At 48.8% G+C, this 17,481-nt stretch overlaps 2 protein-coding genes across 2 annotated transcripts; one reads left to right on the forward strand and one right to left on the reverse strand.

Annotated features, from left to right (window-relative positions):
- Positions 1 to 2,357: 2,357 nt before the first annotated feature.
- Positions 2,358 to 3,317, reverse strand: LOC309603901 (olfactory receptor 5AP2-like; the record flags this gene model as incomplete). The annotated part of the gene is made up of 1 exon (XM_082338783.1): positions 2,358 to 3,317. The coding sequence occupies one exon, from the start codon at positions 3,315 to 3,317 to the stop codon at positions 2,358 to 2,360; it is 960 nt and encodes a 319-aa protein (XP_082194909.1).
- A 12,466-nt stretch (positions 3,318 to 15,783) lies between these two features.
- LOC309603897 (olfactory receptor 6E1-like) lies at positions 15,784 to 16,737 on the forward strand (the record flags this gene model as incomplete). The annotated part of the gene is made up of 1 exon (XM_082338781.1): positions 15,784 to 16,737. One exon carries the CDS (start codon positions 15,784 to 15,786, stop codon positions 16,735 to 16,737), a length of 954 nt encoding a protein of 317 aa, XP_082194907.1.
- Between the last annotated feature and the right edge of the window lie 744 nt (positions 16,738 to 17,481).

The raw sequence follows: 17,481 nt of genomic DNA on the forward strand, positions 1-17,481 counted from the left end.
TCTCCTCCCGTGATGTGCCTATGACAAGTCCTGTATTCCCCTGGGTGCCCAGGGACCCTCTGCAGAAAACAGCACTTGAATCCTTCTGAGATGGGGGAAATTGGGGCCTGATCCTGGCACAGGGCTGCGCTGCAGAGTGCTGCCCTTCAAGGTCTCTGCAGGGCAATGGGGCAGAAGGAGGCTCTTGCTGCAGGTGCTGCTCCCACACTCTGGCCCACTCCGGGATGGGTCAATGGAGAGGAGAAAATCCATTCCCCTGAGTCTCCTCTGCCACCCAGAACAACAGCCACATCTGTCCCCAACTCTGCAGCAGCAGCAGTGCAACAGGGTGAGGGAAATGCCCTCCCTGGACTGATGTGCCCCCAGGCTCCGATGGCATCCCAGGGCATGCTGTGGAGGGCACATGGAGGCAGAAATCTTATACCCCCTCCTCCAGGCACCAGGCCTCCCCCTGCACCCCTGTGTTCCCCAGCAGCCCTGCAGGTGAGGTGAACATCAGGCTTCCATGTCCATGGGGCTGGGGATGGGCGTTGGGCTCAGGGACCTTCCCATTCCTTCAGCACTGATGTCTGTCCTGACAGCAAAGCAGTGCCCGGGGACAGCCCTGGCTGGGGTCCCTGTGGCAGGGTGGGTGAGCGTGTTCGGCTGTTAACCCAAAGGCTGATGGTTTGACCAAACGCAGGGATGGTGTCCTCAGGGTGGTACAGCTGGGGCAATTGTGTTGCCCAGTGCCATAGATTTTTCCCTGCTGAGCCCCTGCCTAGCAGAGAGGGTTTAGGGGAATCAAAACCAGAGCACAGTCACTGTGACCTTCTGGAGTGGGTGAGTGGAGTTAAGGGGATGGGCTGCTCATCGATTCTGCTTTGCACACATGGCCCCAAAGCCCATCCTCAGCAATGACTCTCCCGTTCTTGCTCAAGAAAGACCTGGAAGGACTGCTCTTTTGGAGCAGTGATAATCCCGCAGGCACTGCCCCTGCAGCCAAGCATTTTCAAGCTCATGCTCAAAGCTGAGAAGACAGTAGCTGTGCTTGGACAGACAGTCTCTGCCAGGTGGCATGGACACTGCTGATTCCCCACTCCAGAGTGGCAGAGGCTGGATCCCCTTCTCAGGACAGACTTCTTGCCAGGAAGCCACAGCCAGGGGGGTGCCTCACCTGGTTCTTACTGGCACTTCACTCAGCATCCGTTTTGGTGGGTATTTCTTTCTTTTCCATGTCTACTCTTTCCACACACAGGAATGACAGAAAAACAAACATTTCATAAAAGCTTGTCATAAAGTCTTGTTATATAAAGGAAGTCCATCAAATCTGGAGGGAGCCAGGAACATTGCCATAAGCACCAAGAAGATTCAAGAAGCTCAAGGCCTCTTCTGGAGTGCATCAAATTCTTGCAACCATGCTTTGAGCCTGGAAGTGGGAAGGGATTTGTGTCTGTGCGTGGAGGAGGAATAAGTGTGTTGTGGGAGTATGTCAGGGCTGAAGGCCCTTGTGCAAATCAGGGGTGATGGAGACATTTCCATCTTGTGCGCATGCCTCAGCTTAGGAAATGGGGAAAGCCCGCTGCTGGGGGTGGATGTTCTCAGTCATGGCCCATGAGCATGACCTTGCTCTCTTTTGCAAGAAAGAAGAAAACAGGAGGACTCAGGTTGCAATATCTAAGTCAGCCAGTGGGAAACAAGTAAGTAATTACACTGGGGGAGGGGGGCTGGAGGGGGGTCAGATTAGGAGAAGGAAAGAAATGGAAAGTAATGATTTCTGTGTTAAAAATTTGGGAAGGTGAGACCCAGCTCATGTACCCTTCTTCTGAAGAAGGATCTACTTTTTTTTTTTTTTTTTTCAGAGGGGCTGGCCCTATCAGACTAGCTTTCACAGTTCTCCTCTGCTAGACATCCCAGAGAACAGGAAGGATGGGATTCATCTACTCAGATTTAGACATGTCCAGTGGAAGGGCTTGATTCAACTCCCCCCTTCTCACTGACAATATGAAGATGTCCTGAGGAATCCCAGACACGCAGGAACCCCACCCCTCAGCTTGGCTGGGTAACGGAAGAGAAAACAGCATGTTTAGAGTAAGTTTTCTGCCACTCCTGGGCAGGTGTGGCATTTCAACAGCTCCCACTTGCAGGATCACAATTGTGGTTACTTTAAAGCAAGAAGAAAGCCAGGGAAGTTTTTTACACTCTTCAACACCAGACCTGTATTTCCTTAAGACACAAATTCTCTTTTCCCGCTTCTCATTCCCTAAACAGTCCCAAGATTCTGCACTTCTAAAGATATACCTGGTACACAAAATATGCACTTCTGAGTTGTCCACGCTTGACACAATCACAACCTGTTTATTCCTGGTGGATCACAACTAGTAGGAGCTCTCGATGCAGGCCACAGTCTTTCTGAGGGCATTTCCAAGAGCCCCCTTGACTTGCCTGTTCCACAGGCTGTAGAGGAGTGGATTGGCCATGGGCGTGAGGATGGTGTAGAAAAAGGATAGCACTGTATTGAGCTGCCTCAGTGAGGCTGTTCTGGGTATCATATAGGCAACGATGAGGGTACCATAGAAAGCAGTGACCACGCTGAGGTGAGAGGAGCAGGTGGAGAAGGCCTTCTGCCTCCCCGTGGTGGCTGGGATCCTCAGGATCACAACTATGATGCAGATATAGGATACCAAGGTGAACACAAAGGGGAAGACCACATCCAGAAAGCAGATGATGAAAGTAACCAGTCTAAGCACCGTGGTGTCACTGCAGGCGAGCTCCAGCAACGGGGCAAAATCACAGAAGAAGTGATCAATTGCATTGGGACCACAGAAGTGTAAGTTGGAAAGTAGCCCAGTGACTACGGTAGACATTAGTAATCCTGCTAGCCAAGACCCAGCCGCCAGCTGGAGACAGAGCTTCTGCTGCATGAGGCTGGCATAGAGCAGGGGGTGGCATATGGCCAAGTACCGATCATAGGACATGATGGCCAACAGATAACACTCGGTACCTGCACAACAGGCAAAAAAAAAGAATTGTGTCACGCAGCCTTGAGCAGAAATGGTTCTGTCCCTGGTTAGGAAGCTGGCCAGCAGCCTGGGCACGATAGTGGAGGTATAGCAGATTTCCACACTGGAGAAATTCCCCAGGAAGATGTACATGGGAGTGTGAAGATGCCGATCTGCCACCACCAGCGCAACAATGAGGATGTTAACAAACACAGTCACCATGTAGATCATGAGAGAGAGGAGAAAGAGAGGGATCTGAAGCTTGTGGACATTACTCAGTCCCAGCAGGAGGAACTCCACTGGTGATGTCTGGTTGTCCCATTCCTCTTTCTCCATGAAGTGCTGTAGGACCTTCTTTTCCCCACTTGGCAGGACGGGAACCTGAGGAAGGGCATGCGCTTCTGTGTTTGTTGTAAAAATGAATTGGGAAGAAGTCATTGCCAGAGACCACATGGAGGTTTTCCCTCATCTGACTGAATTCCCACTTGGTTTAGGGGCTCCATTCCTAGTGAAAGGGCAGGAACAGGTTCTTCAAGAGACCCGAACTGCTCTTCTTAGAAGAATCTCCTCTGATTAGAGAGATGAGTTACTGCATTGAGGCACCTCTTTCTGTGGAATAAAAGAGAATGTTCATTTGCTCACATTAGATTATGACACATGAAGTTCTTCCCAGTAGTACCCAGCATAGGCATTAGCCAAGTCCTGCTTTCAAGCAACAGAAAGATGGGCCAGACAGAAAAGCCCCATCATGTGAAAAAGCCTTTGAGGGAACACATTGTGCCATAGACTGTTTCTTCACTCTGGGGAAGAATGGACCCTGAACAGGATTAGTGGTCTCAACTCCCTGAAACAGTTGCTTTCTGATGAGACAATTCTGTCCCTGGACAGTCCATCTCTTTCCACTGACCAAGAGTGGCCAGGAGTTACCAGCTTGGTAGTTGAAGGCACTGCAAAGGGTCTGTTAGACAGGAGATGTACAAGCAGATGGGAACTTGGGAGAGAAGGGCAGGGAAAACTGAATTCCAGAGACGAGGTACCTGAGCTGTCTAAGCCAAATGAGGAAAAGTGATGCTGCATGAGGAGGAGGGGAAAAGGACAGGGGTGACATGGTGCTTGAGGACATGGTTTAGTGGTGGACTTGGCAGTGCTGGGTTAACGGTTGGACTCGATGATCTTAAGGGTCTTTTCCAACCTTAATGATTCTATGATTCTATGATTCCATGATTCTATGATCATTTTCTGAACATCTTTTCCTCCTCACCTTCAATTTCTGAATGCATTTGGGCTGCCTCCCTGCAGCAGCACAGCACCTGGACCTCAGTATTCCCATCTGAGTTCTCAGGGCTCCCTGCTCAGCATTGCAATGAAGACACAGGAGTGTCCTGAGGGTGAGTGGGGCTGGGGCAGTGCAGCATCATCATCAAGCACAGGTTTCCAGTACATGCCTGATACATGCCTGATTGCCTGCCCAGGGAACATCCGTGGCTGAAAGAGAGAGCACTTTGCCCATGCCTCCTCCTTGGGCTTTCATAATGCTCAGGTCAGACAAAACACTGTGCCTGATGATTCCCTGTGTCAAAACTTTATACCATTTACAGAGAGCTGGAGATGACCAAGGCAGGCACCTAGGCAGCCCAGAGAGTTCCTGGGATGGAGGAGCCCTTTTACTCAGTGACTCACCCAGCATACACTGGCATGCCTTGTTCCTGAAGGTGCTTCTATGGGGAGGGTGCCTCAGATTCACTGCTCCCAGTAAGTCACATCCCATGTGGATGGCTGAGAGACAGCTGTGAGAGAGGTGAGGGATTGAGATCGATCCCTAAGATAGAAGCAAGAAGGAGAAAGAGACAGAGAGAGATTAAGAGAGCTGAGGAAATAAGGGACATGTATTGGCACACTGGCCCCATACACTCTGCCCCAACCTCTTCATGTCCACTGAGGTGCGTGAGTGCCCATTAGCTTATCCCCCACAGCTCTGACTGTACTGACAACCACGCTGCCTGTATCTCTGCCTCAGCAAATCCAGCACCTACCTGTAATCCCCAGCAGGATGTGATAACCTTTCCTTTGAGGGTAACGGAGGATGAAAGGCAAGATCTGGGTGCCTTGCTCTGCCTCTTCCCCATTCCATCCTCCCCTTTCCAATTCTGCCTGCAGACTCTGACCCGTGACTCAGTCATTGCTCTGCTCTTGCACACTATCAGCATCTCCTTCTGTGAGTCTTCAGGAGCTCCTGAATGTCACCAGCTCTGCAGTGCCTCCTGGGATTATAGAAGAGTCTCCTGAAGGTTCCTGCTGCAGCTCAAGGCTCTCTTTGTGTCGCAGAAAGTGAGCGCTGTGCAGCTGAAGCCCTGTGGGGATGAAAGCCCTGAGCTGCCCTCCCCTGGATCTCTGTGCTCTTAGGAAGAGTGGAAATGAGCCAGGGGAATGAGCCGTGATCTCTTCAGACTCATGGAGCAGAACTACAATGAGATATGTGCCACAGCTTCTCCTTCCAGGCTCCCTGAATGGTCCGTGGGGAGAAAGGAGCCACTTCCTCCAAGCTGAGGAGGCTGGTAATGTGGGCCAGGATGGATCACCCTCAGGGGTGCCAGGCTCTGCCTGTTGAGGAGAGAGGAAACCCAAACCTTTCCTAGCAGCAAAGGTGCCTATCTTGCTGGGGGCTCAAGTGAGCTCAGCTACTGATCTAGACTGCCAGTTAGGACTCCACCCTCCTGAAGGAATGCTGCACAGGGTTCTCCTTTGCTCTGGCTTTAGGTCAAGGGGAGCAAGAGGGCATGACACTTCCCACCTCTGTTGATTTGCACCTCATGACAAGTAGGCTCCCTTGTCTCTCCACTGAAAGCAAAGGGAGAGAGGGACCCTGGGATGCCATTTGTGGTAAGCAACTGCTCAGAGCATGGTCTCCAGTGAAGTCAGACTTGGTGGTCAGGGCTGTGTCCCGTGGGGTCTTGAAAACCTCAAAGGATGGACATTCCGTAGCCTGCCTGGGCAACTTGGTCCAATGTCTGTCTGTCCTCAGGGTCAGTGTTCTCCCTATTCCAGGTCAGAATCTCCCCTGTTTCAGGTTATGACCATGTCTTTTGTCTTTCTGCCATGCACCTCTGTAAACAGCCCAGCTGTGTCTTTTCAGTAATCTCCTGGTAGGTGCTGGAAGGCTGCTAGTACCTTCTCTTTAAGCTGTCTCTTCATCAAGCTAAACAAGAGCCACTTTCCTCAGCTTGTCCTCACAACTCAGGTGCTCTAGTGGTCTCTGCTGAGTTCATGAAAGCTTAGAAGTGTCTTTCTTGTACAGGGTGGTGGGGTTCCAGATGCAGATGTTTCTACCCAGCCAGTCAGTCTCCTCTATCATCTTTATAAAGGGTTAGTCTGTCCCATGTTTCCTTCTGTCAGGATGGATCGGGACACTTCTTTTTGGCCTGTTCCTCAAACACCAGAGGAATTGGCATTGCTGTCTAGCTCCCTTGAAATGGCAGTCTGCCCGTTGAACAAATTGACTGCCTCCCTCTGGTTTTGTGTCATCCAAAAACTCGATGAGGTCAACCCCGTACACTTCTCAGGTCATTGGTAAAGCTACTAAACAGGAGAGGTCTCAGAGCAGACTCCCAAAGAGTTCTGTTTGTAGCTGGACTTTGGGTAGAGTGTGGACCATTCCCCATTGCCCAATGGGACCACTAATCCAGCCAGTTTTTCATCCAGTCTTGTACACCATGCAGGCCATAAAGTCCCAAGTTGGATACAAGGACTTCTGAAGAGCAGAATGGTCAGAGAGACTCTTTCTCCAGGCCTTGAGACTGAGGTGACACTGGCTACTCAGGGGGTCAAAAGTGCTTTGTCGTCTTCTGAGTCTTCAGCAAAACAAACATCAGGAGATCCTTCTGTTTTATCTCCCTTCAGGCTTACTTCTCTGCTTAGCTACATGGACTCAGTTCAAGTCCTCTTGAAGTCTGGAGGATGTCAGAGGCCTGAGGCAATTAATTAACCTAAATGACCCTGATCAGCCTCAGCTGAGGCCTCCATCCACAGTCATGGGCCTAGGAGCTCCAGGCCTTAAGTCCCTACCCTACCCTACCCTATGCTGTAGGAGTACTGGTCTCCAGATCGGCCTCTGACTCTCCCATGCCCATGCCCATGCCAGTGTCCATGCCCATGCTCTTGTCTGGCCACAGAGCCCTTTGATCTGGACCCCAACTGCAGCCTGACTTCCTCGCTTGATCTTGGCACTGCCTTATCGCTGTGGGCCTGCTTGGTGATCACTGGACCTGAACCTCACCCTAAGCCAGACTTCCTGGCTTGACTGCAGGCCACCATCTCCTGCTTGCCTTGCTCAGATACTGCAGGGCTGGGGCCTGGCTGGAGAGGCACCTGTGCTGCCAGCCATGGTGTCTCCCTCGGCTCCCGGCTCACCTGCCTGTAGGGAGCAGCTCTGCTCTTGCTGCTCCTTGACAGAGGGGCTCTCTTCTGTCCAAGTATAGACATCTTTATTACAGTACCTGCTCCTGACCTCATCATCTAGCCTCACTTCTGAGTCAGGAGGAAGAAATACTCCCGGAATACCGCCAAAGGTGTTCAGGAAGTATAACTCATCCCATTTAATGTGGACAGATGAAATCACTCTAGAATCACCTGTTTTCCTCCATGGGCCATCTTTCTTCCTCCAGATGAACACATGGTCCTCTTGGCCAATGGAAGAAAAGATTAGAAAGGGGGTGACTTATCAGAGGTGCTCTGCACAGATGAATCCGAAAGCAATAGTCTAAACTAAGGTCAAAATCTTAGGTCTGAACTTAAACTATTTTAGTATCTAAACGAACATCTAATCTCTAAATTAGGCATCTGATCTCAGGCCCTTTTCTCTGGTCAGTGGAGAGAGATCTGTTAAGTGGTGAGCATAGAGTCACCCACCCTAGGACATGGTGAATCCCAAAAGGAAAACTTTTCCCATGGGTAGCAGAAGGAACCAAGGGGACTGGCTCAGAGAAGGTGATTTAGGAGAGGTTCATCTCAGTTTAAAATGTCCCACAGAAGCCATTTGCAATGAGTCAGTCACATAAATCAAAAGAAGGAGGTACTTTCAAGGTAAAATTTCTCTGAGCGGACTGAAACTGGTTTTGTCTTCATTTCACTGGCAACCCACAGAACATATACTAGCCTCCTGGCTCTACAAAAGAAAGAACCGGTTTGAAGTGGATCAGCACAGTCCTTTGTTCATTTAATAAAGTCCTCCAAGTGAACTTGGATGCTTCTTTTCTTTATTTATGAGCAATTTCAATTCAGTCACTTAAAAAAATAATGAAATGCATTATTCATCCAGCTCAAGTGCCAGGGAGTTAGATAGTCATTGAGGGGATTCTTCGGCACATAAGGAAGTGTGGTATTTACTGTTCACGTCCATTAGAGGGAGGACAGCCTGGTCCTCAGGCCATGCTGCTCATAGTGCATAACTACTATGCCTCCTGGGTCTCATCTGGCCTATGACGATTCCCTCCCTACGAGAAAGACATCGAGGTGCTGGAACACGTCCAAAGGGCAACGAAGCTGGTGAAGGGTCTAGAAAACAAGTCTTATGAGGGGTGGCTGAGGGAGCTGGAGTTGTTTAGTCTGGAGAAAAGGAGGCCGAGGGGAGACCTTATTGCGCTCTACAATTACCTGAAAGGAGGTTGTAGCGAGGTGGGTGTCAGTCTCTTTTCCCAAGTAGTAAGCGATAGGATGAGAAGAAAACGGCCTCAAGTTGAGCCAGGGCAGGTTTAGACTGGATATTAGGAAAAATTTCTTCACCCAAAGGGTTATCAAGCATTGGAACAGGCTGCCCAGGGAAGTGGTTGAGTCCCCAACCCTGGAGGTATTTAAAAGATGTGTAGATGTGGTGCTTAGGGACATGGTTTAGTGGTGGGCTTGGTAGTGTTAGGTTTACGGTTGGACTCAATCATCTTAAGGATCTTTTCCAACCTAAACGATTCTAGGATTCTATGGTTCTATGATTCCCTGGAGCCCAGAGACGTAGTCCTATATGTCTGTGTTTCTTCCACTCAGAGTACATGAAATCAAGTGAGGGCTGTAACGTGTGCTTTGTTCTGTTTTGTAGGCAAACAGTAAGGAGGTTCTGTGCACATGTATGGCATGAAATCGAGTTTGGCGTCTGCACAGAGTGGAGGATGCAGCACCGGGCATGGTCTTGTTCATACGCCTTAAAAGGAGTAACTCCTGGAGTGATCTGTGCCTTAACTTTAAGGAGCACTTTCCTGAATGAACTATGCCCACAGCTTCACCAGGACATTTCCCCTGTGCGAATGAGATGAATAAGGTGAACAGTCTGGAGAACATGCCATTAGAGCAACACAAGGACCTCAGATATTTGCTGCATAGAGGCACCAGTGAAGAGTCTGTCAAGCCTAAGCTATCTACCCAATAATATCAGAGCTATTGGTGCACAAGTGACTTTGGGGAGGATTTATCACAGTAACATGCCTAAGGCAGCTCAGCTAAATCATCACCTGTGATTCCAGAACCTCTTCAGTGAAGAAGCATTGATGGCACTCTGCCAGCTTGGATGGGATAGGATTCATCCCACTAACTTAGGCATTTAAGACTACACTCATCCATCTTAGTTTTCTGTATTAGGAACACATGTGCCAGCTTGATGTAATGATCTATGTATCGCAGTGTTTCCATGGCTTGGGAGGGAAGTTATTTAAAGAACACAAGAAAACTCTCTCAGATCAAAGGCAAAAAAGCATGTCTCACATAGAATGACAATCCCATATTTTCATTTACATGAATGAGCAAATCCTGGTTTTGATTCTCTTTCCAAAAGAACATATTTTTCTTGCAAACCATGAGTGAAAACTAATCCAGGAAAATTACAAAATGGCAACACTGTGACAGGGATTAGAGAAGAGGAGATGTTTCTGTTTAATTTTGGAGAGACCTTAAGGTACAGTTGTAATCCTCATGTCTTCAAAGGATGGCCCCAGCTGAGCAAGGGTCCCTCACTGGCGCAAATTGCCACACATTGCCCAGCATGTGGCGCAGTGCACCTGGCATTACATAGTGAAAGATTAAGTTGCCAAGTTTATGCTAAGTACCCTTCTCCTGAAGACCATTATAGGAGGAGATGATATCACCCTTGAGAGTGCTGATTCCTCCCCACTATCAAAGAAGGCCAGCCAATGAACTCATCAGAGACAAACAGGGAGAAGACAAACATTCTCAGTGTCGTCCTTGTAGTGAGGGGCCCAAAACTGAACACAGTACTTGAGGTGTGGCCTCACCAGTGCCAAGTACAGGGGGACAATCCCTCAGTCCTGCTGGCCACACTATTTCTCATGCAAGCCAGGGTGCTAGTGGCCTCCTTGGCCAGCTGGGCACAGTGCTGGCTCATCTTCAGCTGGCTGTTGACCAACACCCCCAGGTCCTTTTCTGCCAGGCAGCTCTCCAGCCACTCCTCCCTGAGCCTGTAACATTGCATGGGGTTGTTGTGACCGAAGTGCAGGACCCAGCACTGAGCCTTGTTGAACGTCATAGAGTTGACCTCGGCCCATCGATCCAGCCTGTCCAGACCCCTCTGTTGAGCCTTCCTACCCTCCAGCAGATCAACACTCCTGCCCAACTTGGTGTCATCTGTAAACTTACTGAGGGTGCACTCAATCCCCTCATCCAGACCATTGATAAAGATATTGAACAAAACTGGCCCCAGTACTGAGCCCTGGGAAACACCACTTGTGACCGGCCGTCAACTGGATTGAACTCCATTCACCACAACTCTTTGGGCCTGGTCATCCAGCCAGATTTTACCCAGCAAAGAGTATGCCTGTCCAAGCCGTGAGCAGCCAGTTTCTCCAGGAGAATGCTGTGGGAAACAGTGTCAAAGGCTTTACTAAAATCCAGGGAAACAACATCCACAGCCTTCCCCTCATCCACTAAGCGGGTCATCTTGTCATAGAAGGAGATCAGGTTAGTCAAGCAGGACTTGCCTTTGATAAAGCCATCTTGGCTGGGCCTGATCACCTGGTTGTCCTCTACGTGCTGTATGATGGCACTCAAGATATAATCTGCTCCATAACCTTCCCTGGCATCGAGGTCAGACTGACAGGCCTATAGTTCTCCAGATCCTCCTTCTGGCCCTTCCTGTAGATGGGCATCTGTACTGGTTTTGGCTGGGACAGAGGTAATTTTCTTCATCGTAGTGTCCTGGTTTCATCTGGGATAGAGCTAATTTTCTTCCTAGTAGCTGGTACAGTGCTGTGTTTTGGATTTAGGACAAGAATAATGGTGATAACAGAGTGATGGTTTAGTTGTTCCTGAGTAGTGTTTATACTAGTCAAGGACTTTTCAGCTTCCCATGCTCTGCCAGGTGCACAAGAAGCTGGGAGGGAGCACAGCCAGGACAGCTGACCCAGACTGGCCCAAGGGCTATTCCATACCATATGATGTCATGCTCAGTATACAAGCTGGGGGAAGAAGAAGGAAGGGGGGGACATTCGGACTGATGGCGTTTGTCTTCCCAAGTAACCGTTACACGTGATGGAGCCCTGCTTTCCTGGAGATGGCTGAACACCTGCCTGACAATGGGAAGGAGTGAATGAATTCCTTGCTTTGCTTTGCTTGTGTGTGCGGCTTTTGCTTTGCCTATTAAACTGTCTTTATCTCAACCTACGAGTTTTCTCACTTTTACTCTTCTGATTCTCTCCCCCATTCCACCGGGGGGGGAGCGAGCGAGCGGTGGTGTGGTGCTTAGTTGCTGGCTGGGGTTAAACCATGACAAGTAGCTAGTATGGGGCTCTGTTTTGGGTTTGTGCTGGAAAGAGTGTTGATAACAAAGGGATGTTTTGGTTACTGCTGAGCAGTGCTTACACAGAGTCAAGGCCTTTTCTGCTTCTCACCCCACCCCACCAGTGAGTAGGCTGGCGGTGCACAAGAAGCTGGGAGGGGCCACAGCTGGGACAGCTGACCCCAGCTGACCAAAGGGATATTCCATACCTTGTGACATCATGCTCTGCAATAAACGAGGGGGAGGCTGGCGGTGGGGGGCCGCTTCTCAGGGACTAACTGGGCATCTGTCGGTGAGCAATTGTTTTCATTTGCATCACTAGTTTTTCTTGGGGTTTATTTTTCTCTCTCTTTTATTTTTTTCCTCTTTTCCTTAGAATTCTTGTAAAAATTTCTTTTTAATTATTACACTGTTTTTATCTCCACCCACAAGTTTCTTTCTCACTTTTTCCCTTCCAGTTCTACCCCCATCCCACTGGGGGAGAGTGAGCAAGCGGCCGTGTGGTACTTAGTTGCTGGCCAGGGTTAAAGCATGACACCTACCAACGGTTTGAGTGGAGAAACATTGCTCAGAGGATCGTCTCAATTTGTGTTGGCATATTTTATATCTCTACTTCTGCCTCTCTGACTTTTTTTCTTCCTCAGCCTATGCTTTGAAGAGCTCTCCAAGGGAAAGATTAACTGAATTATGGAATTACACAGGTTGGAAGAGTCTCCTTTGCAAGGGTCCTGGCAGTGGTGTCTTCCACTGGATCAGGTGAGACTCCCCTTACAACTGTTCTACTGAATTCATACAATCCAGCTGGCCTGTTGACCTGTGTGTCCTCTCTGGCATGTGCAAGCATCATAAGTAATTACTTGACTCAATTTTATTCTGTTTTGCAGCAGGAGCTGCTACAGGGATCTCGGAAACAGTCAGATTCTCCACCCAGGATGTTAATCCCCACATTTATGCACAGGAATTGGTCTAGGCACAGCAGGATCTGCATTCTCTACGACTGTCTGGAAATCCCACCTGGAGAGGTCCCACACCAGTCAGTCCAACAGTTAATTTTGAAGGAGACTCATTTTGGCTCATTTCGGCAGGGGTTAATTTTGAAGGTGGTTGACTGAACTCAGCCACTTGGTTTCAAGTTGAAGCACTGTCTCAGACCACTCTCTCCTCTCATCGATGTGGATGATGAGATGGGAGAGTCCCTGGACCACCCAGGGGATTAATGACTGAAGTGCGCTGGTTGCACACCGGCACAGGCCTGATACCCAGCTGCACCACCATTCGAAATGTAATGTAATTCGCACAGCTTTTGCCAGAAATAGCAGTTCTTAGCTGGCAGTCCAGAATACCCATGCAAACCAGCAAGGCTGGAGAGGCATTTACTGTGTCTGAAGCTAAGTGGGCTGCATCCATATTTGTTTCATGTCATTGGGTAAAAACACAGAGAAAAGCAGAATCCCTACAGAGTGCAGTTGTGGTCTCCCATTTCAAGAAGGAAGAGGAAACCTAAGAAAAGCAAAGGGAATGCTGACAAAGGTAACAAGAGGAATTTCACCAAGCACGATATTAGTTACCCTTGCCACACCTTCAACTGACCGGGTACCAAAATGGATCCTCACAACCACACCGGAGCAAGAATATTTTTCCTGAAGGCCTTTTCAGTCCTTCAAGAGCTGAAAATCCTCCTCTTCACACCACTGCTGGTGATTTATCTGCTCGCTGTCATGGGGAATGCAGTCACCATTGCCATCCTTTGGCTCCACCACTAGTGCCACACCCCCAGGCATCCCTTCCGCAGCACCTTGTCCTTCTTGCATACTTGGTTCACTCTGGTCATTCCCCCTAACATGTTTGTCAGTCTCATGGTGGAGATTAAGATATCTCTGCAGCTGCTTACAAGTCTCTTCTTCTCCGTCAGCACAGCTGAGTTTAACCTATGTGTTGTGATGTGTTTCGATTGCTGCAGGGCCATTTGCAACCCCTCACACGACTCTGTCCTTACCAGCTCCTGGGTGTGCCCCATGCTCATCTTTAGCTGCTGGGGAACAGCATCTCTCTCCACGCTCAGCCCCGCCATCCTGTATGCCATTAGACCCTCTGTGCCCACTGCAGAGACTGCTTCTTCTGCAGCATCATCCCTTTGCTGAGAGCAGCCCGCAAGGGCACCAGCTACTATGAAACATGAACGTTGCTCTCTTCTCCGCTGTGTTGCTGAGCTCCTTCACACTGACTACGGTGGTTTATGCCTACATTATATGCACCGTCCTGAGGATAACCTCTGTGCAAAGCCACAACAAGGCCTTCTTCACCTGGATATCCTTCACCTGCATACCCTATCTTTCTTCACTCACTATGGCATATACTGGCTGCATGCTTGACGATGCGGGGCCTGAAGAGAAGCTGCTTTGTTGTAAGCTGCCTGCAAATTTGCAGGTTCCCCTAAGAAAGTGCATTCAGGAGAAGAACAATTTTAGAGATTTGAGGTGTCACCCAGGAGAGTATGAAGACACAAGCCTTTGAGTGTTTGAACTGACCCAGAAAATGGACACTGTGACTGTCCCCTCTCATTCACTGATTCACTATGCTCATACTGGTGTAGGTGACTGAGCTTGAGCTTTTGCTCAAATACAGCCAGGGGTTTAATCTCAGAAAATGGGTGCAGAGCTTCCCCTATGCCAGACTAGAGGCAAAGAACAAGCCAGGCATTTGGGATCTAAGACTAGCCTGAACCCCAAGCTAAAATGTCAGTGCAAACATGGAGCACTGCCCTTTACTGATCTTCCCATTTTACTCCTTGTGCAAGTGCTACCCATTCTGGCCTGGGACAGAGCCTAAGGGGACAACACAGCCTGTGGAGAAGATCTCTTTCACTGCTTCAAACCCACCCTCTCCTCCTCTCCCTCTCCTTCCCTTGCACTTGGAATCATCCTACTTTGGCAGTCATCTGCTCTGCTCCTTTCCATGTCTAAAAACAAATATAAAGATGAAGGGAAAAACATCAGTCTTTATTGCATATAGTTTTCTTGTGCTTCCTTCTCTTAGATATGTATTTTGATTTTAAAAAAAGTAACTTAATAAATGAGTGATTTGAGACTTGAATAGTGAGTTTCATCTGCTTCACTGCAGGTGCCTGTGCGAACTGGTTTTCCCCAGGCTCCCTCTAGAGTCAATGGAAACAAGAGAAAACGCTAGAGGCTGGTTCCTCCCAACCCATAACTGGCATGCAAAAGAAAGGTTACAAATCTCTTCCAGATGCTCTTCTCTTGCTCTGCGTTTACGTCAGGGCATTTGATAGCAATAGCAATGAGCAACTCTTTGGAAACAAGCGTGTTTCAGTGCAGACGGATGTCAGATGAGATTGTGTGACAGACTGTGGAGTCATCATACCTTTCAGTCATTATTTAGAGTACGAAAGAAGACAAGTTATACTTGGTCCCTATTCCACCCCCTCCCCCTTTCCTGAGGAAACAGAGAGCAAGAAGGTGTGGAAGGAAGCAGGGGATTACAAAAGAGATACTAGATATTACTTATTTTGAAAACAAGAGATTCTCAAGGATTCATAGTGCAAAAAGGCAAGTACCTCTGAAAAGTAGAAAGAATTGCTTTCAACATATGTATTTCATTTCATTTCATTTGATGGTTTAGCATTTGTGCAATAGAAGAGATGAGTTTGGCACATAGGTGTGACAGATGTTTGCAATAGGTCTGAGTGAATGTGGAATTTGCCAGGAATGGGGTGAAATAGCTCGCAGCCTCTTTAAAATCTTCTGCTCTGGAGAAAGAATCCTTTGGGAGTGTTTGAGAAAGGTAGAAAGATGACAACAAATTCTCTGAGGACTCGAACTGAAATGTAAACCAGAAAAATCAGGGGGTGAGAAAGGCTTGAAGGACTCTCTCTCTCTCTCTGTGCTATCTAGGAGGAAGACTGCAAGCAAGGAAAGAAGCAGAGAAGGAAGGATTCCTTTCATCCAGACTGTGAAATAATCACACTTGGGTTTTGCCATCTTCCTGTCTCGGCAGGATGAAGTGAAATTCAGCATGGGAGCAGAAAATGAAACTGCAGTTACTGAGTTCATCCTAGAGGGTTTCTCAGGGCTTGATCAAAGCCTACAGCTATTTCTCTCTCTGCTCCTTCTGCTCATATACCTGACAACAGTGATGGGGAACGCAACCATCATTTTCTTCATGTGTGTGGATCACCGCCTGCAAACCCCCATGTACTTTTTCATCAGCAATCTGGCCTTCCTGGAAATCTGGTTCACATCCTCCACAAGCGTCAAATTGTTTGTGATCCTGAGTTCTGGTAGGAGGACAATCTCACTAAGCAGCTGCTTTACCCAGTCCTGTTTCTATTTTGCCCTGGGCTGTACAGAGATGGTTCTACTTGTCGTCATGTCCTTTGACCGCTACGTTGCCATCTGCCAGCCTTTGTGTTATGCTGCCATCATGAAGCCTCAGCTCTGCATCCACCTGGTTGCTGCTGCTTGGGTCATAGGCATCACAGTCTTGAGTTACCGTCTGGTCCTCCTCTACAAGCTGACTTTCTGTGGCTCGAACAAGATCCACCATTTTTTTTGTGACAACTCCCCCTTGTTCACATTGTCCTGCTCTGACCCCAGCCTGCTTTGGAAAACAGACTCTGTTTTCTTATCGTTTATCCTACTGGGTTCCTTATGTTTAACTCTGGCATTTTACATGAGCATCCTTTTCTGTATTCTGCACCTGCCAGCAGCCGCTGGGAGGAAAAAAGCTTTTACTACATGTTCTTCCCACCTCACCACCTTGGCCATTGCATATGGGAGCTGCATTGCTCTCTATGTGCGTCCTTCCAGAGATGTTTCCCTTGAGACAAACAGAATTGTGGCTTTGCTGAACACTGTCCTGTACCCAGTCTTAAATCCATTCATCTACAGTCTTAGAAACAAGACTGTGCTACTGGCCCTGAATGAAGCCATTGCCCGTGCAACAACACAGCTTTTCCCCCAATCCTGATGCATTTCTGGACAGCAATTCCAATGAGCTGCTATGTTAAATATGCTAAATAATACCAGTGCATAGGTATGTAACCTGCAAATACCGATGCCTCAGGAGATGCATGTTCTTGTTGGGTTGTGTTAGGTTAAGTGAGAAGAAGCTCATCTGCACACGCAAAGAAGGCACTACCGATGGCAGGAGGAGTAACTCAGTTAACACCCTGCCCCAGCTGCTCCCAGACCCACCACAGGAGAGCCACCAGCTCATCAAGAGCCCATCTCCACAAAGCGAGAAGAGCACAGAGGCACCGTGGCAGGTGGGAACCCAAATGACGGGCTCCTGAGGAAGGAACATCTTGTCCCAGCTCCTTCCAGGGCTGCCCTGGGAGAGCCGTCAGCCCCGTTGTCCAGGTGTGAAACCCACCAAGATGAGCCACTGCGAGCAGCTCTCTGGATCACCATTTGGACTCAGGGAATTGTTGCCTAGGGGCATAGGACACATTATGGGATGCAGGGGAAGAGCATTTTTGGATTGCACAGGATTTATTATGGGAAGTGTAGGGGAGGCCCCGACCAGTGCAGTCTGCCCTGTCTTCTCATTGAACTTAATTTCTAGCTCATTCCTGTGAGGGGGAATCTCTCTTCTGCGTGAACATGTGAGCGCAGGGGGATGAGTGCAGCATCTGGAGAAGGACCATGGGGTCAGACAGCCCGTATGTCATTAGTGCCAGCAACTGAGAGACCGGAGTGGCTGGACTTAAGA

The sequence above is a fragment of the Platalea leucorodia genome, assembly GCF_965183815.1.
Source record: "Platalea leucorodia genome assembly, contig: HAP1_HAP1_SCAFFOLD_235, whole genome shotgun sequence".
NCBI classification, from domain to species: domain Eukaryota; kingdom Metazoa; phylum Chordata; class Aves; order Pelecaniformes; family Threskiornithidae; genus Platalea; species Platalea leucorodia.